Genomic DNA, 25,695 nt, shown 5'->3' with positions numbered 1-25,695 from the left:
AGATGACATATTAAAGTCTAAGTCATCTTTAATATCTTTTATATTTTGCATATAATTAGTAATACTATTTCTCTCTTATGCTGTTTTCATCACAGTAGATAAGAGACTTAGCATGTGAGTACGAGAGTGATTGGTGAGGGTGGATTGTAACTTTGACCATTCTTCTGCTATGGTGTTAGTGGTAGTAGATCTGCGAGCATCGTCGATGGAGGGTAGAATAGTTGCCGGAGAAGGGGCAGCACCGAGGGATCGTTGCATGGAAGCAAGATCGATCAGCAGAGAGGAGGGATCAACAGATCAGTAGTGGATACTTACGGTGAACAGGTCGTCGAGCAAGATGCGATGGTTTGAGAAAGAGCGTTAAGAAAATGCAATGGCCTGAGAAAGATCGTTGAGAAAAATAGTGAAACAAGCAGTAGCTAGATTAGCGAAGAGGAGGGATTACTGTCGTCAGACAGCAAGGAAGGGAAAGTCTTGCTCGAGATAAGAAGAGCTCGTATACCATATAGAATTAAGGAATATATTGTGAAAGGGATGGATTTTATTCATTAAGGTGATGAGTATTTATACAGGTTTTGAGGAAAATATTTTTCTCAATCATTCACTCAAATCACACAGTCAGATCAATTACTTATATTAGTGATTGATCTCCAAATCATTGATTGGCTGAGGATGTAAGAATTGCAAGGATGTCATTCTATGTGTATCTCTATCATGATCTTCTATCACATCTAACCTCAATCTTTATGTAGATCAATCATAGGATATTTATCCGAGTCCACATTAGCCCTTGAGACAGTCATCAAGTCTCGAGTCAAGTTGATCTAGGTATCACCAATATTCACCCTACCATTTTAGCATTAGAAGAAGGGCCCCCATATCACAAGAACTTCATTCTGTTGACCTACTCAATAGGCTAGTGATGGCACTCTGAAGCACTTTTTCTGCTAGCAACATGAACCAAAGCACTCTCTACGACAACAATACGACAAACACGACCTAAAGCACTTACTATGACAACAACACGATTGACATGACTCAAAGCTCTACGATGATAATATGATGTACATGGCCCAAAGTGCTTTCTATGACGGCAGCACGATCGACATGACCCGAAGCACTCTCTACAACAATAGTGTGACCAACGCATCCTCGAAGTGCTCTCTACGACGAAAGCACGATTGACACAACCCAAATTGCTCTCTATGGTGATAGTATGACAAACACAACCCAAAGCACTCTATGACTACTAAATGGCTAACATGACCCAAAATGCTCTATGATGATAGTGCAGTCAACACGACCCAAAGCACTATCTACGATGATAAGGCAGCCAACACGACCCAAAGTGCTCTCTATGACGACAGTGTGATCGACACAACCTAAAGTACTTTTTACGATAATAACATGGCCAACATGATCCGAAGCACTCTTTACAACGATAGTGCAGCTGACATGGCCAAAGTACTTTATATGATGACAATGGGATCAACATAACCAAAAGTGCTATCTACGTTTGATAGTGCGACTAACATGGCCCAAAGCACTCTTTACACAATAGCACAATCGATATGGCCTGAAGCACCACCTACGACAACAACATGGCTAACACGGTTTGAAGTACTCTATAGCATAGTCTATAGGACCCAAGGTGCTCCCTTTGACAATAATATGACAGAAATGACCCAAAAGCATCCCAATGTCCAATGTATCCTTCGTGAACACAAGTATATTCAATGTGTGATGCATTCACAGACAAAGGTGTCTTCAATGCATGATGAATCCTTTGTGGACAAATGCATACGAAGCATATAACACGTCATCTATAGACGAAAATATCTCAATTTTCGATACATCCTTCATAGATATGACACATCCGTGGATAAAAGCATTTGAAGCGTATGACACATCCTTCATAGACACAAGTGTCTCGAATGCATGATGCGTCCACAAACATAAGCATCTTCAATGTGCGATGTGTTCTTCACCGAAAACATCCTAATTTCTGATGTCCCCTTCACGGATGTGAGCATCTCTAGCATGCGATAAATCTTTTGCAAACAAAAGCATATGATGCGCCCTTCTTTATGGACATAAGCACCTTTAATATAGAGCCAAGCCAACTTGCTTGATGTTGGTAGCTCGACATTCAAATCAAATTCTGCTCAAGACGGGTAGATTGACCAAGTAACAAGTGTTGCCTTATGTGGGTGAATCAGGTTCTTAAGCTGTCCGACCCAGCAAACCAATCTACTTGATGTGAGCAGATCGAAGCCCCTATAGTTGATCGACGACACAAACTAAGTTTTCCGATGTGGGTCCCTTGGCTCTGCTGAAAAAGATCGGGTGGAGCATCTTGACATATCTAAGGCAAATCGGATAATTAATCGATCAATTGATGTGGGTAAATCAAGAGATCAAGAGATTTATTGCTCGATGTAGGAAGATCAAGAGAAACTATAACAGATCAAGAGATTTATTGACCCAACAAGGTCATCACTCGTCATCATGGGTTGCCCGACATAGCCAAAACACGCCTATCCCATCCTGAGGTCCACAATAACGACCTCTAGTTGCCTTCGCCTGATGGTCAAACTATCCACCCTTCATCTGAAGTAGATGGATCGACTGAACTACTCCACAGCATGATGATCGAGCTATCCACCCCTCACCATCTAAAGCAAATGGATCGAGCAATCAACCAAGATACTCTACTATCCGAAATAATTTACTCAACAATACTATAGCAATTCGACGAGTGTAGAAATAATATATCTACAGATAATAAAATACATATTCTCTCCACCACATGAGTCGATGAATTAGTTTATTGTCTATCAAATGTTTGATAAAATGCCAAAGCGATTCCACAAGCAACCATCCGAATTCAAGGGTCGACCCCTTGAATTCCATGCCTTTTAGTTGACTGATAAGGCAAGATCCTAACATCACAACCATAAAATCACAATGATTTGCTCGGATGAGCAATTATGCTTTAGTAAACTCTGAACACTGGCATCAGTCCAACCACAAAGACAGACAAAGAACTAATGTCATGTGCAGCATCTAGTCACTCTGTTGGAAGGCCATTACCAGCCTCGACAAAACCCAAAAAATTTGAACTTTAGGAGAAAAAAATAATATTACTTCTCCCAGACAGGAGAAACGAAGAGCTGGAGATGCATCTGGCAATGTACACCATTGAGGGTCATTATTTCCATTGTCCACGACATGCATGTGGCAATCAGTTGACGACATCTACGACCAGTTTGCGCGACTTAATGACAGACCACTTCAACCGCCGATAATATGCAGCTTGGAGAAGAGCAAGCGACAGGACAAAAATCCATTTGAATCCCATCTACGATACCACAGCACTAAAGATTAGTGGAGTGGCGCTTATAGGTCGAAATCATAAAAGAAAGAAACATGAGAAAGGTAAAAAGACGAGTCACCAGTTTCCTCTCTTCCATCTCAGGCTCCGCTGCCCAAGACAAAAATGTAACAACATCCTTGCCCATCTGGAAATAAAAGTAAACATCAGTATCTGCACCTATAAAGGATATCGCAAGGCATCAAGTAAGCTACAGTGTTGGTAACCTTTGTGGTGAATTACCTGGGATTCAGTGGCAGGAGTACCATCTTCATATTCGACGGCACCGTCAATGAGCATTTTTGGCATTGCTATTGCACCACCAGTAAAGTAAGGGTTGTAGTGCAGTCCCTCACGAATCTGTAGATGTTACAAATAGATACATCAACAGGTGAAACAATAAGAACAGCCAAACAATATCAAACGATTGACCTATGGATATACATAATTCAACTTTGAGCTGTTTATCCCCACAAGGCATATGGATATACATAATTCAGTTTATGCTGAGGTGGTGAAAATTTGTAATGTTATACAAGGCTAACGACTACTGGGTTTTAAAATTCGAGGACCTTGTATCATGCACAAGTCAGCGATGCACAACTCTAATCACTAGCAACAAGGATCATTTAGTACCTGGAACACCCGAGAAAGGATGGAAGATGACCTGTTAGTGTAATAAAAATGCAATAAAATGTTGACATAACTGAATCTCCAGTTACTTGGAAATCATCAGATCCACCTTTGTCAATTCAAGAAATCAAGAGCAAACAAGGTTTATAAGGCAAGTTTGGCTTGCAAGACAGCCTTTTTGGAAAACTCAGAATACAAGTTTATTTACCTCCTGTTTCTTTTTCTTTCTTAACTAGATAACCTCCATATATCAGTGACACATTAAGGTACGTCTCAAAAACGAACTAATAGTAACTAGTAACATTGAAGAAGTTACATATCTCTCTAACTCCCACAACAGAACACGCAATACATGACTTGAGCAAGAGGGTGGAAAAGTTGGGATTCATAAATTATGCAACAGATGTAGAGAAGAAAATAGAGGAAAAAGAAGAATCAAAGAAAAAGGAAAGGGAGAAGAAAGGGTGCATCTAACAAAGTAAACAGGTGAGTACAATAAAAAGTTGGGATTCATAAATTATACAATAGATGTAGAGAAGCAAATAGAGGAAAAAGAAGAACCGAAGAAAAAGGAAAAGAAGGAGACGAAAGGATGCATCTAAGAAAGTAAACAGGTGAGTACAAGAAACATAATAATGTATATATCTCTTTTGTTGAAAACAGTAGAGAGAGACTATTAAAAGAAACAATATAAAAGAAGTGAAATAGTGCTATCAGAGAACATGTGAAGAGAATAATTCTTTAAAAAGAATGTAACAGACCCCATACTTCCCTTGATGGGAAACAAGCATGTTTTAACTAAAGAATACCAGAATAAAATGCACACTGCACAGATTCATCACGCCTATATCTATAGTTGGAAAAACAATGGAACAAAATAAACAACTTTCTCATTTTTCAGCAGATTAACACTTGTAATATAGAAAGTTGATGCAGATAACAAAATGATGCACTTTATAAATTTGTACTTAAGTATCAATATTACATGTTTAATAATATATATTTTTTAAGGTGGAATATACGTCAGCAAACAGAAATAACCACAACTGACAGTAGAAAATTTGTTCAGAAGTTAATTTCTATTTTTGCATATTTCAGTTGATACCAAAAGATTAATATGAACATATTAAAAAAGGTGAAGATGATATATAAAAGCCTCACTAGATAAGCCAATTTCATATTGTAGTAACAAGACTATAGTAGAGTCATCAGTTATGTTCGTATTTAGTTAACATTGATCACACAAGAAAAAGAATATTACCGAAACACCAGCAGGAGGATCACGATAACCAGTGAGAAGAGCAAATACATAGTTCTGACCATTATGCCGTGCCTGGAAAAAAATAAAATCAACATGTTTGTCACAGAAAAGATGAATGTTTCAGATAACCAAAATAGACGTGTAGCAGTGGTACCTTCGTTATTAAGCTCAGGTCTGGAGGATATGCCCCTCCGTTTGCAAATCTTGCTGCTTGTTCATTTGCATATGGCTGAGGAAAACGATCACTTAATTTGCCAGGACGAGTAAACATTTCACCTTCATCATTGGGTCCATCAACAACCTCAATCTCAGCAGCCATTTCTTTAGTCTCTTCTTCAGTGTATGCCACACCAACAAGGTCCCGAAATGAAATCAGTGACATGGAATGACAAGAAGCACATACTTGTTGGTATACTTGGTGACCTCGCCGAATTCTGCTCATACCATATTGTACAAAATATAAGGGCTACATCAGTCATGGTGAGTAACTTGCAATTTAATTTCATTTAAAAGATTATTCACATATTCCAAACAGTATAATTGTACAGAAGAAACAAGGTTTGAATTCATAAGGACCATGATAATTATTTGTAAGATACAAAATTATATAGGAAAAAAAATGAAAGTCATCCAGCAAGGAATTTAAAAGGTAAACTATTACAGTTATACAATCAATCTTTTCAAAGTTTGCCATATTACAGAACTCCAAGCACATCAATGGTTTACATTATCATATAAGAAAAAAGGAAAAGTTAATCTTGAAAAAAAATGAAGTTTTGAGAAACATAAAAATAACTCGGCCGATGCTACTTACGATGCATGGTCATAAGAGCTAAGGATACCATCATGTGGCCATGGGTAACTCGGGGCTGGTAAACCATGCTCTGCTTCATCAGCAGACGCTAGTGAAGCAAAGGCTAAAGCACCAGAAAAACCAACTCCAAGTAATGCAAACACTCTTAATGGTTTGATACCAGCTGATCCAATAGCCTCTTCATGCTTTATTGATGAAATAAAAGATGGAACCTGCATAGAGGAGAATGAGGTCATAAGAAACAATGCTATTTTTTTAAAATCAACAAGAAAAGTTTGTTCAACGAGACTTGCATCAAAATCTACATGCATAACAAGCAAGCAGAAATCAGCAGATACTTCACTGTTAAGTAATATTAAGAGATTGTAGCTCACAATATAATCATTAGCAACTATGAAACTATACAAGTGTAAATTTCAACCAAACTATGGTTCCTCAAGACCTGTGTTTCAGGAACTATAGGTTTAGAGTTGATTTTCAGTTTTGGCAAAACAGAAAACTGTGAAAGAAACCTAGAGGGAACATCAGATCCAACGAATGACTGGCTAGAAGTCTCTTTCCAGTGAAAACCAACCAAGAAGGTCCACGAATGAATAGGGCATCTGTAATAGAAACTAAGGAGAACTTCCAAGTTGATGACTTTCTTAGGCAAACTTATGTAGAAAAATTTTCCAAGAACATCAAGCAAAAGATAACTAATTTAATTGATTTTGTTCAACTTTAAATCCTGATTTGAGTTATAATTGTAAAAATTAGCCACTGAAATATGTGTTCTCAAAACGCATATGTGAACCAACCATCTATGGACATCCCCCAGACCACTATAACTCCTACAATAACAACAGAAGCTTAAGAAATAATGAAAAAATATAAAATGACTCCTTTCTCCTGTTCATCATAGTAAACTTTTAAGGAATGATGGCAAGGATGCCAACAAATTACTTAATCCCTGCTGCAATTTGACTGAGCACTGCATCAAGCAACTAAACATAAAAGATTTGCCACTTTCTAAATACGGTTAAAAAAATGAGGAATTGAACTAAACTATTCTTCTTATAAGAACATGAATTTAAACTTAAAACTGTAAGATTTTTTTCATTTCTTTCACAAAAGAAACTGCAAACTAATTAGAACTTCAAATGTAATAAGATCATGTTAAATTCATTTTCTAAGCAAGAAGTTAATATCCTAATTAGTACATGATATGTGCAAGAACAAATGATGTGATATGGGAAATGTAACAAAACTAGTCTCAGTAAACCATCATATTTCACATGTCATATTTCTGTATTGAGTGATAATAGAAATGTATAACACCAAAACTAATCTCAATCAGTGGTTTAAATAGGCGCTTGGGCACTCGAGTGAGATAAGGCGAGGCCCGAGCGCCACAAGGGTCGACCAAGTGGCTCTCTTCAGTGAAGCACCACCTAGGAGCTAGCCTAAATCCAAGCAATGAGCGCCCGATTCAGATGAAGCAAGCGAACCAAACTTTTAAGTTTGGTTCGATTGAACAATAGCTAGTTGGCTCGATTGAACCAACTAGCCACTTTCTTTTATTGTACCCATAAAACCCATGCCTCGCACCCCTGCACAACCTCGAGCAATCAACTCTAGTGCAACTTCTGCCTCCGCCGTCGATGTTTCCTCTGCCTCCGCCGACAATGCACAGGACTGAGGCTTCCTCTGTCGCCGACGGACAGGTCCGACGGCCTAGCCACCATGGACAGTTCCTTTCACCGTTGTTGCTTCCAAGTGCAGCTCCTTCCACCGTCGAGAGAGAGGACCGCAGCTTCCTCCTTCATCAACGGACACCTCTGAAGCTTCCTCCGTCCACGACGTCGCCGTTCGTAGCTTCCACTGCTGCCGCTGCTGTCGTCGGAGCTTTCGCTGCTACCGCTACTGCCATCCATAGCTTCCTCCGTCGTCGTTGTCGTCAACCGCAGCCTCCTCCGCCGCTGCTATCGTCCGCAGCTTCCTTTGACGCCATCACCGTCGTCTAAAAGTTCCTCTGTCACCTTTGCCCTCTCCTTCCCCACTTTCCATTGTCGATGACTCTTTTCTCCTCTTCTAACTATTGTTAACAGTTCTTTTATATTTTTAATATTTCAAAGCGCCTTGCTCCGCTCGGGCGAGCGCCTAGCCCTCAAGCATTTTGGGACCTTAACGTCTTTTGGCGCGCCTAGTGCTTTTTAAATCACTAGTCTCAATAAACCATCATATTTCACGTGTTATATTTCTGTATTGAGTGCTAATATAAATGTATGACACCAAAACTAGTCTCTGTAAACCATCATATTTCACATGTTATATTTCTGTATTGAGTGATAATATAAATGTATATCACCAACTGTTATACCATAAATTAATAAAAAAATACTTATAGCTAAAAAAAAGAAAAATTATAGGAGATACAAGATCAACACAACAGCCATTAATACTAGCTTATCTGATCTAACTATACTTCAATAAGCCTTAAGCAAAAAACTAGACGAACAAACCAAAATGACATTAAATAACTCAGCTAATATATAATTATAATCTGAATAGTTGCAAGTTCTCATTCAAATGTTTGACGCCTATATATGGTCTAACCAAGGAATGAAGCAACACATCACTTTCTCATTAGACCCTAAAATTGGCATAGTTTGAAAAAAACAAAGGAAATGGCCAGCTAACATATGACAAACCTAATTGAAAAGGTAAAGATATTTAAAAATGAGTCTAAAAAGAGACGATTACTGATGACTGGAACTGAAGGTGCTTCCTCAGCAGCTGGCTGATGCCTCTTCCAGCAGCCATCGATTGCCTCGCAGGCTTGAAGCTTCACCACTGAAAAACAAGAAAACATAAATAAGAAGACTAGATATATGACAGATACATGAGATGAGACACACCATTTTGTGAAGGCAATATTGCATAAATCCACTTTGAAACCAATGCATAATTAAGAAAGAAACAAAAGAAACATTCAGTAGCATCATTTATAATGCAAAATATTATAAATTATGATATCATCTTTTTGTTCTTTGGACATGTTGGTTTGAATAAAAATTGCAAAAATATTTCTAGACTAATTCACCTACATCAGGATCATTCACAGACTCACATTCTTGGACAAGAAAGATGAGACATCAACATGATCACTAATGACCTCAATGCCCTGGTCAAAGTATGCAGATTAGTTTGAAAATTTACATTCATTTCGAGCTCTTTTCTACTTTTTAGAGAGAGAACTTGTTTTCCTCATTTAGTAGCACTATTTACCTAAAACACGCCTAAACGAATGGTAACCCCGAGAATAGAAAGTCAACCGAACAAGCCGCCTCTTCTAGCAGCAATCTGCAGTTCCAAAAGTTCTCCACTGCCGTCATTAGATTATCAGGAGTCTAAGTTAATAGTATATATATACAACAAAAGCGAGGAACCGTCACGAATCCGGCAATTCTTGATCCATCTCTAATCGCATATGCAACATATATGCATGCACATGAATCACAAGATGCAAGAAGAAAAATACGTTGATGGCTCGTAAAGGAAAAACTGGTATCTCGTGCCCAAAAAGTCGCAACGAAGACCATAAATTGGACGAACTTATAATCGAATAGATCTAGCAACAGCAAGAACAACAACATGAAGAAAATACCATCGGAATGGGCAAGGGAAAACAAAGAATGAGACGGACCTGCAGGATCCGAGGGACGAGGAAGCCGGCGATTGGGGAATCGTGGACGGGGAGCAGTGGGAGGAGGAGGAGGGTGTGGCCCTGCCCTATTTGGCTGCCGTCATTTTATGGCGCTCTTCGGGGCCGCCGTGGTGGAGGATCGCGATCCACACGCCCTTCACCGGCTACCGAATGTTGACACCCTTTCGGTCGACCGCCAGCTGTGGGTTGCCAATTGGGCCGAACCCGATGCCGATTCGAGCGTCCGATCCTAACCCAATGCCTAAAATGGTCGATCGGGATCTACTACTCCGGGTTGAATCTAACCACAAATCCAAATCAACCGGTTCGCTGCGGTCTGTTTCGAGTCGAACCCAAACGAGATATAAGGAATTAGGCAATGCATTTCAAAATATCATTCAAGAAAATACGTAATTTAAACTATAATAAAAACTAAAAATTTCGAATTTTCTTTCTTGGCTCAGAAGCAGAAGACATTGGTCGTATGCTTGTAATTTAGTGGTAGTAATGTGGTCGACTAATTAGAGATGATTTAGGGCGTGCATTTTGCTTGTTTTTGTTCCAAAAATCAAATTTTTTTTGCTTTAAAAAAAAACGAGTTTCGGTGAAAATTATTGGACAATGAGTTCTACTAACTATGCAATAATGCATTAACCACTAAAATGTGTTTGACAGATATATCAATAGAGCTTCTCAGATACCAAGAAGAGCATAATAAATTTATTCGACCAAACAAGTTTATGATTTCCGATGGATCTTGTGGGAAATTAGTAAATATGAGAGAAAGGGGAGTAGAAACATTCAAATGGTGAACGAGGTGATAAAAAACAATCTCATTACAAAGGCACCAAAATATAACGAGCAGATTTAATTCCAGGGCTCATAATTTAAAGCATTAACAAAACCATGGCAAGCATAATTCTTATCTACATCTAGTTATACACACTTATAAACCTCAACTCACATCTGAATCAACTTGGTTTTTTTCCCCCAAATGATTACACGAGTAAAATGGGGCAAGAAACTTTCAGGATATGACAACTAGTAATAGAGCAATCATTCTCAGTTACACAATGAGATATGTGCTCTAGGAACCCCAAACAGGAGAAACATCCATTCGTTTTTTATTATAGCTTTTACTGGGAAACAGGCATCCTTTTTCTTTTTCCATTTTTTTTTTGTGTATTTCTTCAACTGTTAGGGAGCTGAAATCTCCTGGACGACTGAAATGACTTGGCCTATTGTTTCAAACTTGCGCCTTTCCTTGAGAATTGTTTTGGCACAGTCCAGGGCACGACGTTCACACGATGCCCGCTTGGTTACATCACTAATTGATTCAAAATCTTCAACATGAGCTACCCCAACAATTCTCCTGAAAGCCAGCCAACGATTAGTGAAAGCAGAAAACACAAACATTCAAACTTGAAGTCATCAATCTTTTACTTCTGAAGAACGCTGAAACTAAAACTCGACAAGAGTTTAACAAGAAAGCTAACGTACAACTCTTCCAAATCTGTTTCAGATTAATTATGACTATGAAAATGAGCTTTACTAGCAGACAGGATATATGATTCATAACTTCACTGTGTATTGAATCAGAAAAAGAACCAGAGAAGCCAAATATTCATATAGCATTCTTCTTCAGGCATGAAGAATAATAGATATCTAGATCCTCCACCATTTACCCGAACAAAAGGTCAAGTTTTTCGGCATGTTGACAGAAGAATGACAGGAACATAAAAGGCATGGCTCAGAAGATATACATTATCCCCTTGTGTGTGGTATATAACTACTTATGTACTCACAATGTAAAACAGGAAAGTCCTACGATCTTACATTTTGCTAACATATATAGCAACAAATTACACAACTGAGAAACTTGAATTACGATTGAAAGCAAGATTGAAGACTTGCAGCCCCTTAAGTTACCAGCATATAGCGATATACAACCAATGTACCATGATTTATCATCAGATCTGTAAAAAATTTCCTTGTCATGCGGTCACATGCCCAGCGAAGGACCTTGATGTTACTGGTTACAAAATTCAGATTTCACTATTCACCACAACTCTGAAAAATCAAATGACCTAGCCGTTATATATAATTCTAATAAAGACAATTAACAACATATTTGAACTATCAGCCATTTAACTTTTGAACAAGAGGAAGGAAATTCCTTGTTAAAGTATCATTAATTATGCATTAGTAATCATGATACAGATTCTTGTGCTTGCAGTCCATGAAACTGGAATGCATAAACTAGTTTCATGCTAAGCTCAACATATTCAACCTGTGAGTCATTTTGACCTTAAGGCTTTAATCAAGTGGGAGTAAATTCCGTGTGAAGAGTCATTGGCCATGCATTAGTAAACATGATATAGTTTTTTGTACATTTAAACCAAGAAACTAAAATGCATTAACTTTCTTCGACCTTAGCTTTCCGATCCTAATCATAGATGATAGAAGTATGACGCACTAAAATAGAACTCAACAAGAAGTACCTTATCATCTTAGCAGCACCAAATCCAAGAGCATCATGAAATAAATCAGTCATGTACTTTTTCTGGACAAGAAGCTGCAGTTCTGGCTTGTTATATATATCTACAAGATATGCCTCACCATGCCCATCAAAGTTTTCATTCCAGAGAGACACAAACTTATGATGAAAAAGATTCCAAGTTTCTTCAATTGTCCTCAAAATCCACTGTTTATATACCTGCAACATGATATCACCGTGAGAATACTAATAATAGTTATAAAGGAAATATTGGTCGTCGCAGTTAAACTTTCATTTGGAAAGCAAACTGAGCAACCTATTAAGAGTCACAAGTATCAGAAAATGTCAATATCAAAGAAAGAAGATAACTGTGCTGCAAAAATTACCTCCAAACTACTCCATGATCAAAATTTCCACCAGGGTAGCTCACAAATATCAAGCTTAGGTATGCTAAATTTCTGAAGTTTTACTTATTTTTACCAAAATTCTTAATCACTTTTCAGAACAACATAACGACTGAGAAACTCACGAAATTTTCAGGGCCATGATGCCCATCAAGTTCCACCAACTCTGGTTTTTAGCCAGATAGCAATCAACTTTTCTCTTATCATCATAGTAGCCTCTGTATAACCCAAGAAACTCACCTATATATCAGCTTACTTGATAGTAAAACAGAATTATGGTGGGACATTATTGATTTTCTCTCACCCCTCTATTTACGTTTTTGTTGTTAGCCAATTGCTTCCTTGTAGTTTCTTCTGCTATTTAAGTTCTCATCTCATATGTCCACATGACAGAATATCAAAAACAAGCTTGCATATGTTGCTAAGATAAAATGATGCTCTGATGCACTGCTACCAAACTCCTTCAAATATCTACTTGCCTTTTTTGTGTTTCTATATCTATATTTTAACTTCAAAATTTTACATCACAATGATCTTTTACTTTGGTTAAAACATGGTGTAAGACACCAATGATTCAATTGGTCCCAAAAATAATCAATAAGATATCATCATTATTCATCATTCAAATATTAGCATAAATTTATTAACACATCAGTCATATCTTAGCATAAATATTAGCAAAGTGATTCCAGGCAATATAATGCAAAACCTGGCTCATTAGCCATAATATATTGACACCACATTTGAAATTGAAACATGGGTTTATAGCTCAAAACCTAATATAGACTGCAGATTTGGACACAGAATTGAAGAAAATAATGCCTCAGAAGCAATAAAAAGAAGGATGTTGAAGGAATTTCCAATAGTTGTCTTACGCTTACATGCATTTCTACTTCAAATTATTCTGCATGCTACAGCAAATCTAGAAAAGATTAGAAGCCTGTGATAAATGAAAATATAAATATTTATAATCTTATCTCATCCATACCATCCGATCATTATCTTTATCAGCATGTCCATCTTGGGAAAAGAAGGCCAAAATCAAATTTCCCAAAAAAGCCCCAATGTCGAACCCCATAGGTCCATAAAATGCAAACTCTGGATCAATGACCTGTGTTGAATCACTAGTCACCATGATAGAACCAGTATGCAGATCTCCATGAATTAAAGCTTGTGCCCTCTCACAGAACCTACATGACAAGATTTAGGCAGCAGTAAGTATACAAGGAAAAAGAAAACCAAATGAGGTCCATGGACTAAAAACAAAAGGAAAACGTGATAAGAGATGCATGTTGAAACACAAGTATACATGGACTTCAATTCAGCTGCTTCAATCTTCAAAATGTCATCATCCCGAACAGCCTCAACATCATGGTCAAGGTGTGGCGAAGTCCACCGATTATATTGAGCCACCTTATATGGGTCTGAAAAGACAACTTGCTCAGTGAGCCTGCATAGCTCTGCATTCCCACAAAATTCCGCAACTGCAAAATTAAATTCAAAAGCTTGTCAACATAAGCAAATAAATGATAAAAAAGGTACAGCTGCATGTTATGCAATCAATATTTATCTATCAAACAGAAAATAGAAAAATAATATGATATAGTTGCAAGACAGAATGCATGTGGCAGGCGAGAAGCACCTAATTTCCTGGTTCTGCTCATCTCTACGACTTATTGAAGCAAGAACACTAATTGTCCTCGATCAACATATATATCACCAAAACAAGCAACAACACTAATTTCTGAACCACGGATTGGGTGAGGGGCTTATTTTCAATGAATAAAGAGGATGGCGTTTTTACTGAAGATTGGTGGTAGAGCTGAAGGAAAAATATGACAAGTTGGAAGGGGAAGTACTGGAAGTAGATCGGTTAAGGCTAGAGAAGGCCGATCTCCTGAAAGAAATACAAAGGCTTGGAAAAAGAAAAACTGAAGAAAGCAAAGAAGAAGAAGAGAATGAAGAGGCCCTTGTTCTCTTAGAGGAAGAAACTCAGAAAATCCTCTCTATGGAAACAAAGGAAACGGGAGGATCAAGAAGATCTAAGAATATGCTCTTCAACTTAAAGGTACCAAAAGATCTAAGTCCAATCTTTTGCTCTGATACCAAAAGAAAGCGGATAAAAGAAAGCGGATGCAACCAAAAGTTTGTAAGAAATGATAAGCACAAAGAACTATAGAAAGCTTAAAATGCTTACAAAAGATTGGACTTAGACTTCTTCTCAAGTAAGACTCTGGTTTTTCGACCGATGTCTTGCAAGAGACTGAGCTAGAGGATATATAGAGAAAAGAGGATAGAACCGGGTGCTCATTGGGCCCCATCGCATTCTTATCCCTTCATCTGATATATCTACTAGACTTCCTGCTGAAGGAAAGAATATTCCTTGGTACAATTATTGATGACACTACGAGTGGCTCCCCGAGGCTCAACTCGTTTTTCTTGACAGCTAAGAAAAGCAGATGCTCTACCCTACGCAACTTGTTTTTACTTGGCGACTAAGAAAAGTAGATGCTCCAGTTGTTGCAGGTCCTACCTCTAAAGGCTAAAGCTAGTTGTCCTTTGTGAGACATCTTTTGCTAGAGATAGAGCCTTCTCCAGTTGTTGTTGTTGCTGGAGAACAACTGGTAACCAGTCCCTGTACCAGTTGTCTTTTCCACCGCTCCTTCTTTGATACTCTTCAGTCTTGATTATGTGGATGTCTATGAATTGTTGTAATGCTTCACATGCTTGTCGGGAGGCTTCCTTTTGAATCGCTCCGAGTCTCCTTTCAGATAGTCCCATTTCGTCAAATGAGAGTCCTTCACGTGTCTTGGTTCTGAGCTTATCCATTTCTTGTTGGTATTGCAAGAGGAGGTCACCTGGTTTATTAGTTGATTCAGGCGTGCAGCGGCCTTGGGGTTTGGTTTGGCTTGAACTTCCTGAGTGGCTTCTAGGAGAAGGAGCAATGATTCATTCGGCCATCCTGCAACCAAAATATTTATTAGTCGGGATAAAGAGTCGGCTAGAATGTTACTGTCTCCTTCGATGTGCTCAAATTTGACTTTCACGCCGCTTCCAGTGATGTAGTCTACAAAGGACATCCATCGGACTCTAGATGGTTTGTTCTGAGTGGATTTGTTGAAGAAGCTTATTATTGCTTGACAGTCAGTTCTGATGATAATTTCCCTTTTATCAAGAAAGTAAATCTTCAATGCCTCCAGAGTTTTCATGACTGCATGCATTTCAGCGTCTATAGTGGACTTGATCGGATTGTACTTTCCGCTGGCGTAGGCACATACCTTTTCAGTGTTTCTGGGGTCGTATTTTTATTTTTTCCATTTACAAATACCTCCCCATCCTTCCATGCATCCGTCAGTTTCAAGTATTATAAAACAGTCTTCAGGAGGTACCTCTAGATCAGGGAGATTTTGTACCAGGCTCTTAATCTTCCTGATTAGTTTCCAATCTTGCTCATTCAGCCTTTTCTCGCCAGTGGGGCTTGTTTTTGAATATAACGGGCCTAGAAGCCTGCCCAGGTTGGGTATATAGCTTCTTGCATAGTTTAGAATTCCCAGCCATGATCTGAGGCCTTTCTTGGTAGTAAGGTCTTCTTCCTGATACTCTGTGATTCTTTTAATGATATGGGGTTGTAACTTGATTTTGGAGTTCCCCAAGACTGCTCCAAGAGATTCAATTTCTCTTACTGCAATTTTCATCTTCGTTGGGCTTAAGACAAGGCCGTTTTCTTGGCATATTTTTACCATTTTAGTGAGGTGTTGCCCATGCTCCTTTTCGTTCTCTGAGAAGACAAGGATATCATCAATGTATACTGCAATGAATTGTTCAGTACCTTTGAAGCAGCTATCCATTTTTCTTTGGAATACAGCAGGGGCATTTTTGAGACCAAATGGCATTGCAAGCCATTCATACAGTCCTTCAGGAACCCAGAATGCAGTCCATTCAATGGAATCAGGGTGCATGGCGACTTGGTGAAAGCCCGATTTTAGATCAAACTTTGAGTAAATTTTGCTATTGCTGACCTTTTTAAGGATGGTATTGATACCAGGAAGGCTGTATTGATCTTTTTCGGTGATGTCGTTGAGCCTTTTGTAATTAAAAACCATCCTTTCTTTCCCTTTTCTTTCAGCTCCTGTTATGGGGTCCACCGTGGTACCTGAATTAACAATTATAGCAGTAGTACGGTGCTTACTTTTGCTTGGTCTGATAACCCCTATTTCTAGTAGTGCTTTTACATGCTTGGAGAAAGCTTCCTTTGCTTGTGGTGTTAAATGTCTAAGGGGTTTGTCTTCCACCACGAAGTCTTGATTCTTAATTTCCAACTTGCAGGTTATCTTATTCTTTTTCCAATGTTTGAGGGGATCTTCTCCAATATAACCTTGGGCTTTTAACTGGTCTAGTAGGCTTCCAAACTTGGCCCTTATATCTTCATTGCTTTGCTGGGCTTCTGCAGAGTAAAATACTGCCTCCTGGATTTGGATATAGTCATCTTCGTCCAAATCTAGTTCTTCTATTGCTGCGGCTGTTGAGATATAGGGCAAAGTATTAATAGTCGTTAAGTTTTTGTAAAACGTAACCGTGTTACCTTCAATCCTAACTCCTCCTTGCATTGCCCTTATAAAATTACATCCTATTATCATTTGAATATCATCCCCAAGCTTCATTGAGAACGCATAGGTGTAAGGAATCCTGAAAGTGTTGTTCCCAATAGTCATTTTGCCTCCCCTTAATTTTTTGTTTGCTGTCGTTTTGGAGGTGATCCCACTGAAGTGCACCACATAAGGGTTTTCTTCTATTGCAGCTTTTGGTACAGCCTTTTCGTCTATGCAACAAGTGGTAGCACCTGTATCTAGTATGGCATTAACTTCAAAAGGGGGAATATTCAGAATTTCCATATGTACCTTTAAGTTGAAGAGCATATTCTTAGATCTTCTTGATCCTCCCGTTTCCTTTGTTTCCATAGAGAGGATTTTCTGAGTTTCTTCCTCTAAGAGAACAAGGGCCTCTTCATTCTCTTCTTCTTCTTTGCTTTCTTCAGTTTTTCTTTTTCCAAGCCTTTGTATTTCTTTCAGGAGATCGGCCTTCTCTAGCCTTAACCGATCTACTTCCAGTACTTCCCCTTCCAACTTGTCATATTTTTCCTTCAGCTCTACCACCTCGTTTTGTAAACGGAGGTTTTCCTGAGCTATGGCTATAGATTGAATATGCATTTCTTCCAGCTCCTTGGCCTTTTGTCGTTCAAATTCAATCGCCATTTTGAGCCTCCTTATTTCTGCTTCACAATGATTAATAAAGTCTTGTTGTGTTTGAAGCAAGTTTCTAGGTTCATACCTTGGGGGTTCCTCTATCATGACGGGGGTTCTTTTGTCAAAGTAATATATGCTACACATTCGACACGAAGTGATCTTGCATAAGGGACAATGTCTCCTATGCCTTCTTTGCGACGTTCTCTTGCAGCATTTGCACTCTTCCAATCCTGGCGGTAGTTCTGTGTTGATTTCCCATATGTGTCTGCATTCAGCTTGTTCTTGGGAAACTTGTATTCTTGCTCTGTATCCTGTTTTAGGTCCTATCCACCAAGTTCTATTATCTTCTATTAAAGCGAAAATTTTATGGGTGAAGGAGTGAATACCATGCTGTAGATCTTCTATGTCTTCTCCTTCAGAAATTGAATAAATTGCGTCGCTTTGGTTTTCTCCTTCTTGTACAGATAGTATTTCGTATTCATCTGGAATATCCAACTGTTCAAATATAGCAACTCTTTTGATATTCTTTCGGTCATTGGGGCACTCTCTTGCAAAATGCCCTTCTTCTCCACAAAGGTAGCACTTACATTTCTTATTTCTTATCAAGTGCTTTCTCTTCTCAATCCTTGCGTGGGATGAGTGAGGTTTACCTTTATAGGTCGTTGATCTTCTTACCCCATATTTTCTTTCAGGTTTGTTGTAGTATCCTGGGATAGGAATTTCACTGCAAAAGGACAGGTCCTTTAATGCTCTTCTAAATGCAGCATCTTTGCATTCAACTTCTAAGTATTTGTAGGAGAAGAGTATTCTCGGGATCACTCCTATAGTGTTTCCCCTATACTTTGCTTCAAATGCCTCTTTGATTCTCTTTCCTAGCTCCCCTGGCATTTTGGACCATAGCTTTTCAGATAATTCAGGGCCTAAGAACATCCTTCCTGTTTTGGATGCCAACCTCATATAATCATTTAAGAATTGAATAATATGTTTGAGGTTAGTACAGGATAACCTTTCCAGGTCTCTGTAGGCTTCTTCTTGCGTTGTTGTGGATCCCTGAAATGGATCTTCTAGTATGAAGATCGTCCTTAGTTGTGAGAGGATATTTTGTGTTCCTCCCGTTCCGTCTCCATTGGCTAGAAGTAATTGGTATTCTTCTGGATAAGCCATTCGCCATTGGATCCATGCCAATTTTTCAGCTTCCCCGAGCAAATTTTCAATAAACTCCATTTTTGCTAGAGGATCTGTAAATCCTTGTGAAGATACCAAGTTCTTTGTTATTGATTCCCACCTCATAAATACTTCATCAAACATTCCCAGTTGGGATGGGATTATAAATATTGCTCCCTGCTGCTGAAATGCTGAAGGGAGCAATATTTATAATCCCATCCCAACTGGGAATGTTTGATGAAGTATTTATGAGGTGGGAATCAATAACAAAGAACTTGGTATCTTCACAAGGATTTACAGATCCTCTAGCAAAAATGGAGTTTATTGAAAATTTGCTCGGGGAAGCTGAAAAATTGGCATGGATCCAATGACGAATGGCTTATCCAGAAGAATACCAATTACTTCTAGCCAATGGAGACGGAACGGGAGGAACACAAAATATCCTCTCACAACTAAGGACGATCTTCATACTAGAAGATCGTCCTTAGTTGTGAGAGGATATTTTGTGTTCCTCCCGTTCCGTCTCCATTGGCTAGAAGTAATTGGTATTCTTCTGGATAAGCCATTCGCCATTGGATCCATGCCAATTTGGTAATAAGTTCGTCTGGTACTACTTGGGATTGTATTATTTTTTATTGTTGCAATTCCCGTATTGTTTGTAGTTCTGTCCGTATTCCTTTTATGTCTTCGGCAATTTGTATCAGAAGTTGTATCTGTACGTTGTGCTGCTTGATTACGACGACCTGATGGCTGAGAGTTCCAGGAAAATCACTTGTTTTGAGAAAACCAAGTGATGGAGGTTCAATGGATTCAGTAGCTTTGAGGGCTTCTTTGTAGGATTCAGTGCCCCTAGAGGATATATGGCTCATCCAAAGATCTGTTTCTCTATTTTGGATAATAGAATTTCGATCCTTTGGAGTTTTTGATCTAGGTTTTGTGATAATCGTAGGGCCTCCTCTTCAATAAGTTTGGGTTGCTTAGATATTTCTAACACTAATTTCTGAACCTCAGATTGGGTGAGGGGCTTATTTTCAATGAATAAAGAGGATAGCGTTTACAAAACGAGGTGGTAGAGCTGAAGGAAAAATATGACAAGTTGGAAGGGGAAGTACTGGAAGTAGATCGGTTAAGGCTAGAGAAGGCCGATCTCCTGAAAGAAATACAAAGGCTTGGAAAAAGAAAAACTGAAGAAAGCAAAGAAGAAGAAGAGAATGAAGAGGCCCTTGTTCTCTTAGAGGAAGAAACTCAGAAAATCCTCTCTATGGAAACAAAGGAAACGGGAGGATCAAGAAGATCTAAGAATATGCTCTTCAACTTAAAGGTACATATGGAAATTCTGAATATTCCCCCTTTTGAAGTTAATGCCATACTAGATACAGGTGCTACCACTTGTTGCATAGACGAAAAGGCTGTACCAAAAGCTGCAATAGAAGAAAACCCTTATGTGGTGCACTTCAGTGGGATCACCTCCAAAACGACAGCAAACAAAAAATTAAGGGGAGGCAAAATGACTATTGGGAACAACACTTTCAGGATTCCTTACACCTATGCGTTCTCAATGAAGCTTGGGGATGATATTCAAATGATAATAGGATGTAATTTTATAAGGGCAATGCAAGGAGGAGTTAGGATTGAAGGTAACACGATTACGTTTTACAAAAACTTAACGACTATTAATACTTTGCCCTATATCTCAACAGCCGCAGCAATAGAAGAACTAGATTTGGACGAAGATGACTATATCCAAATCCAGGAGGCAGTATTTTACTCTGCAGAAGCCCAGCAAAACAATGAAGATATAAGGGCCAAGTTTGGAAGCCTACTAGACCAGTTAAAAGCCCAAGGTTATATTGGAGAAGATCCCCTCAAACATTGGAAAAAGAATAAGATAACCTGCAAGTTGGAAATTAAGAATCAAGACTTCGTGGTGGAAGACAAACCCCTTAGACATTTAACACCACAAGCAAAGGAAGCTTTCTCCAAGCATGTAAAAACACTACTAGAAATAGGGGTTATCAGACCAAGCAAAAGTAAACACCGTACTACTGCTATAATTGTTAATTCAGGTACCACGGTGGACCCCATAACAGGAGCTGAAAGAAAAGGGAAAGAAAGGATGGTTTTTAATTACAAAAGGCTCAACGACATCACCGAAAAAGATCAATACAGCCTTCCTGGTATCAATACCATCCTTAAAAAGGTCAGCAATAGCAAAATTTACTCAAAGTTTGATCTAAAATCGGGCTTTCACCAAGTCGCCATGCACCCTGATTCCATTGAATGGACCGCATTCTGGGTTCCTGAAGGACTGTATGAATGGCTTGCAATGCCATTTGGTCTCAAAAATGCCCCTGCTGTATTCCAAAGAAAAATGGATAGCTGCTTCAAAGGTACTGAACAATTCATTGCAGTATACATTGATGATATCCTTGTCTTCTCAGAGAACGAAAAGGAGCATGGGCAACACCTCACTAAAATGGTAAAAATATGCCAAGAAAACGGCCTTGTCTTAAGCCCAACGAAGATGAAAATTGCAGTAAGAGAAATTGAATTTCTTGGAGCAGTCTTGGGGAACTCCAAAATCAAGTTACAACCCCATATCATTAAAAGAATCATAGAGTATCAGGAAGAAGACCTTACTACCAAGAAAGGCCTCAGATCATGGCTGGGAATTCTAAACTATGCAAGAAGCTATATACCCAACCTGGGCAGGCTTCTAGGCCCGTTATATTCAAAAACAAGCCCCACTGGCGAGAAAAGGCTGAATGAGCAAGATTGGAAACTAATCAGGAAGATTAAGAGCCTGGTACAAAATCTCCCTGATCTAGAGGTACCTCCTGAAGACTGTTTTATAATACTTGAAACTGACGGATGCATGGAAGGATGGGGAGGTATTTGTAAATGGAAAAAACAAAAATACGACCCCAGAAACACTGAAAAGGTATGTGCCTACGCCAGCGGAAAGTACAATCCGATCAAGTCCACTATAGACGCTGAAATGCATGCAGTCATGAAAACTCTGGAGGCATTGAAGATTTACTTTCTTGATAAAAGGGAAATTATCATCAGAACTGACTGTCAAGCAATAATAAGCTTCTTCAACAAATCCACTCAGAACAAACCATCTAGAGTCTGATGGATGTCCTTTGTAGACTACATCACTGGAAGCGGCGTGGAAGTCAAATTTGAGCACATCGAAGGAGACAGTAACATTCTAGCCGACTCTTTATCCCGACTAATAAATATTTTGGTTGCAGGATGGCCGAACAAATCATTGCTCCTTCTCCTAGAAGCCACTTAGGAAGTTCAAGCCAAACCAAACCCCAAGGCCGCTGCACGCCTGAGTCAACTAATAAACCAGGTGACCTCCTCTTGCAATACCAACAAGAAATGGATAAGCTCAGAACCAAGACACGTGAAGGACTCTCATTTGACGAAATGGGACTATCTGAAAGGAGACTCGGAGCGATTCAAAAGGAAGCCTCCCGACAAGCATGTGAAGCATTACAACAATTCATAGACATCCACATAATCAAGACTGAAGAGTATCAAAGAAGGAGCGGTGGAAAAGACAACTGGTACAGGGACTGGTTACCAGTTGTTCTCCAGCAGCAACAACAACTGGAGAAGGCTCTATCTCTAGCAAAAGATGTCTCACAAAGGACAACTAGCTTTAGCCTTTAGAGGTAGGACCTGCAACAACTGGAGCATCTACTTTTCTTAGCCGCCAAGTAAAAACAAGTTGCGTAGGGTAGAGCATCTGCTTTTCTTAGTTGTCAAGAAAAACGAGTTGAGCCTCGGGGAGCCACTCGTAGTGTCATCAATAATTGTACCAAGGAATATGCTTTCCTTCAGCAGGAAGTCTAGTAGATATATCAGATGAAGGGATAAGAATGCGATGGGGCCCAATGAGCACCCGGTTCTATCCTCTTTTCTCTATATATCCTCTAGCTCAGTCTCTTGCAAGACATCGGTCGAAAAACCAGAGTCTTACTTGAGAAGAAGTCTAAGTCCAATCTTTTGTAAGCATTTTAAGCTTTCTATAGTCCAATATATCACCGTGCAAATGATGACACCAAAAGAAGCAAAAGAAAAAAAAACATAGAAGGGCCTTAAAAAATCTGTCAAGAATTTGATAATTACAATTAAAAGAATTGAAAAAGACAAGATAATAAGGAGATAAAGAATCTCAAAATTTTTAAATTCATCAACTTAAACATCTTGTTCCTAGGTACACAATGAGAAACTTCTAAAGATCAAGCAAAATAAACAATAAAATCTTGTTTCTAGATGCATACAAACGAAGTTATAAAGTTCAAGCAAAATGAACAGTATGAACTAAATAATAAAATACTTCAAACAATATTCGCTCATTATAGTCATGATTTATAATTAACAATTGTACCTGCATGTCTATGCTCTAATGTGGCATGATAAAGAAGCGATGTGAAGAAAAGTGTTCTCGCCAAAAAGTCCGACATGTGTTGTGCAAGCAGTGGATATTCAATTCCAGCAATTAACCCTTTCCGCAAAATTATGTGCGGAGGCTCCAAGTAACGCATAGCAATCAAAGACATCGGTCGGTCAAAATGGTAAACTTGTGGCACATGATTTGGGCACAGACTACCATGCTCTTTTAAGGCTAGTGACTCAAAATAAGCACGCTCCTTCGTCAGAGGCCATGAAGTACCAATGCAGCGAACATATGGAATAGCCTGTTTGCAATGCAGACAAATGAGATCAACTTGATTCAGATCAGAAAAGTAGAAAGGAGGATACAGCTAATATCATATAATTTTTAAACAAAAAGCAAAATTCCATATAAGTGATACATTATGCAGAAGAAATATTCGAAGAAAAATAAATCAAATACAAGAAATGGTTTTGTTCTTACACTACAAAGGGAGGAACAACAATGTTTGACACAGAAAAACTGAAAGACTTTTCACTTTCAGTTCTAAGCAAGCCATGTCATTCACATAAAACCAAATAAAGTAGTCATTAAGCAGAGATACATTTCAAAAGCTAGCATGTCAACGCCATGTAGCATCTTCAGCAACATGCATATAAACCATTATTTTGACATGAACATCAACCAAGCAATTAAATCTTTATAAGAAAGTCAAACAAATGGATATAACAGTATATAATAAGTTTTAGGAGTGTGGTCGCTAGAAACATGAAAGTACAGACTACCAATCATCGACAACTACGAACCCAACAATGTTACTCAGACTCTCATCTTGATGCAACACATAATATTACCATCTTTCAAGAATATTACGATTGGATTTTCCTCCTAATATAATTCATGGCCTCATGCTTGGGACTTCTCTAAATATATGACATTAGCCTTAAACAAATAGAGCAGTTTCCTCTCTTCAAATTTCAATCTCTCGCAAGTTTCTTCTTTCCTATTGCCTCTAAATAATGTTTTGTCATTCACACTAAAACACACTTTCTATTCTACTGAGAATCGAATATTGTTCCCATAGATGAACCAAGAATTTCATATCTTAGAGATCCTAGGAACGGAATATCCATGGAGTGGAGAAATTGATGTTAAGAAAAATATTCCAGTTAACAAGCATGGTTGCAACTTAAGTTTCTATTTTCCCTTTTATCTCCGTCTCACCAACAATTTTCAGCCATCCAGACTCTCAAAGGAGACATCTCTGTTTTACACACCCACTGTAATTTTTGATAGACTAGCAATCTCAGCGTTGAATATCAGGGGCTGGACCTCCAGAAGAATCCTGCATCTATATCGTGTAGAAGTTGTAGCATTCAAGGAAACATCACTGGGCTTTGCCTGTATCCTATGCGCTTTGCTTTTATGCATTTCCTCTACTTCAACATCCATTTTCCAAACACTATACCTTACTTCAATGAATAAGTGCGAACAAGCAATTATTCATACCATCGGAAACCTTATCTTCTCAAGCATCAGTCCCTCCTCCTTTCAGATCTAGCCACGATCATACGGTCCGAAAGCGAAACCCCAGTGGCCATGAAGTCCACATACAGCAAACAATGCACAAAAGCTAAATCAAACACTCAGAAAAACTACCTGCTTGATGACAAAGGATCCGGCGGGGCCAGCGACGATGTAGACGAAGTTGAGATTGCCATCGCCGACTTCCTTAATGGTGAGGCCCTCCAACTGTTCGCCCAACTGGGCGCGGAGAGCCGGCGTAGCCTTGATGTACTCCACCAAGGATGCCTCGTCCAGAGATCGAAACCCATCGGCCGCCGCCGCCGCCGCCGCCGCCATAGATACACGAAGAGAGAAAGAATGCCGATCAACGAGGAGACCGCTGCGGGCCGATTCAGTGAACCTGACCGGGTTCTTAAAATGATAGGTCGACGGTAGCGGAATCAAATTAGCTTAAAACTTGTGTTCCACGGTCGAGGAATAAAACTTGATGTTTCAATCTACCCGTTTTAAAGCCTCCCTTATTCCAGGTAGTGTACAGTCGGGCCCACAGCGTGATGCCCAATCACGAAGTAGACCGAGGTGGAGCAGAAAGCGGATTCGTGCGACAGAGATAAGCCCGAATTTTTTGGAATTGCCCAGCACTGCCCTTCAGGTGATTCCATCTAAGGTTGCAAAGCATGACG

At 38.9% G+C, this 25,695-nt stretch overlaps 2 protein-coding genes across 5 annotated transcripts; both read right to left on the bottom strand.

Annotated features, from left to right (window-relative positions):
* Nucleotides 1-2,957: 2,957 nt before the first annotated feature.
* Nucleotides 2,958-9,906, bottom strand: LOC103990544 (cytochrome c1-2, heme protein, mitochondrial). Of its 4 annotated transcripts, none has more exons than XM_009409730.3 (9): nucleotides 9,767-9,888; nucleotides 9,349-9,423; nucleotides 8,818-8,913; nucleotides 6,082-6,293; nucleotides 5,422-5,701; nucleotides 5,268-5,339; nucleotides 3,617-3,733; nucleotides 3,456-3,521; nucleotides 2,958-3,361 (listed from the first exon to the last, which is right to left on the bottom strand). In XM_009409730.3, exons 3-9 carry the CDS (start codon nucleotides 8,881-8,883, stop codon nucleotides 3,245-3,247), a joined length of 930 nt encoding a protein of 309 aa, XP_009408005.1. In that variant the 5' UTR covers nucleotides 8,884-8,913; nucleotides 9,349-9,423; nucleotides 9,767-9,888; the 3' UTR covers nucleotides 2,958-3,244. The 4 variants fall into 4 exon arrangements, with proteins under 4 accessions (XP_009408005.1, XP_009408007.1, XP_009408004.1 ...); XM_009409732.3 differs by having other exon boundaries at nucleotides 8,824-8,913; nucleotides 9,767-9,887; XM_009409729.3 differs by lacking the exon at nucleotides 9,349-9,423 and having other exon boundaries at nucleotides 9,767-9,906.
* A 713-nt stretch (nucleotides 9,907-10,619) lies between these two features.
* On the bottom strand, nucleotides 10,620-25,473 carry LOC103990545 (methylthioribose kinase 1). Its single transcript, XM_009409733.3, has 6 exons — nucleotides 25,145-25,473; nucleotides 23,480-23,789; nucleotides 13,977-14,151; nucleotides 13,656-13,857; nucleotides 12,268-12,482; nucleotides 10,620-11,138 (listed from the first exon to the last, which is right to left on the bottom strand). The coding sequence occupies exons 1-6, from the start codon at nucleotides 25,346-25,348 to the stop codon at nucleotides 10,964-10,966; spliced, it is 1,281 nt and encodes a 426-aa protein (XP_009408008.2). The 5' UTR covers nucleotides 25,349-25,473; the 3' UTR covers nucleotides 10,620-10,963.
* Nucleotides 25,474-25,695: the final 222 nt, after the last annotated feature.

Source organism: Musa acuminata, chromosome BXJ3-7, assembly GCF_036884655.1.
Source record: "Musa acuminata AAA Group cultivar baxijiao chromosome BXJ3-7, Cavendish_Baxijiao_AAA, whole genome shotgun sequence".
NCBI lineage: Eukaryota > Viridiplantae > Streptophyta > Magnoliopsida > Zingiberales > Musaceae > Musa > Musa acuminata.
Note: the sequence above shows the minus strand (reverse complement) of the source record. Positions and strands in the feature narration are given on the sequence as shown.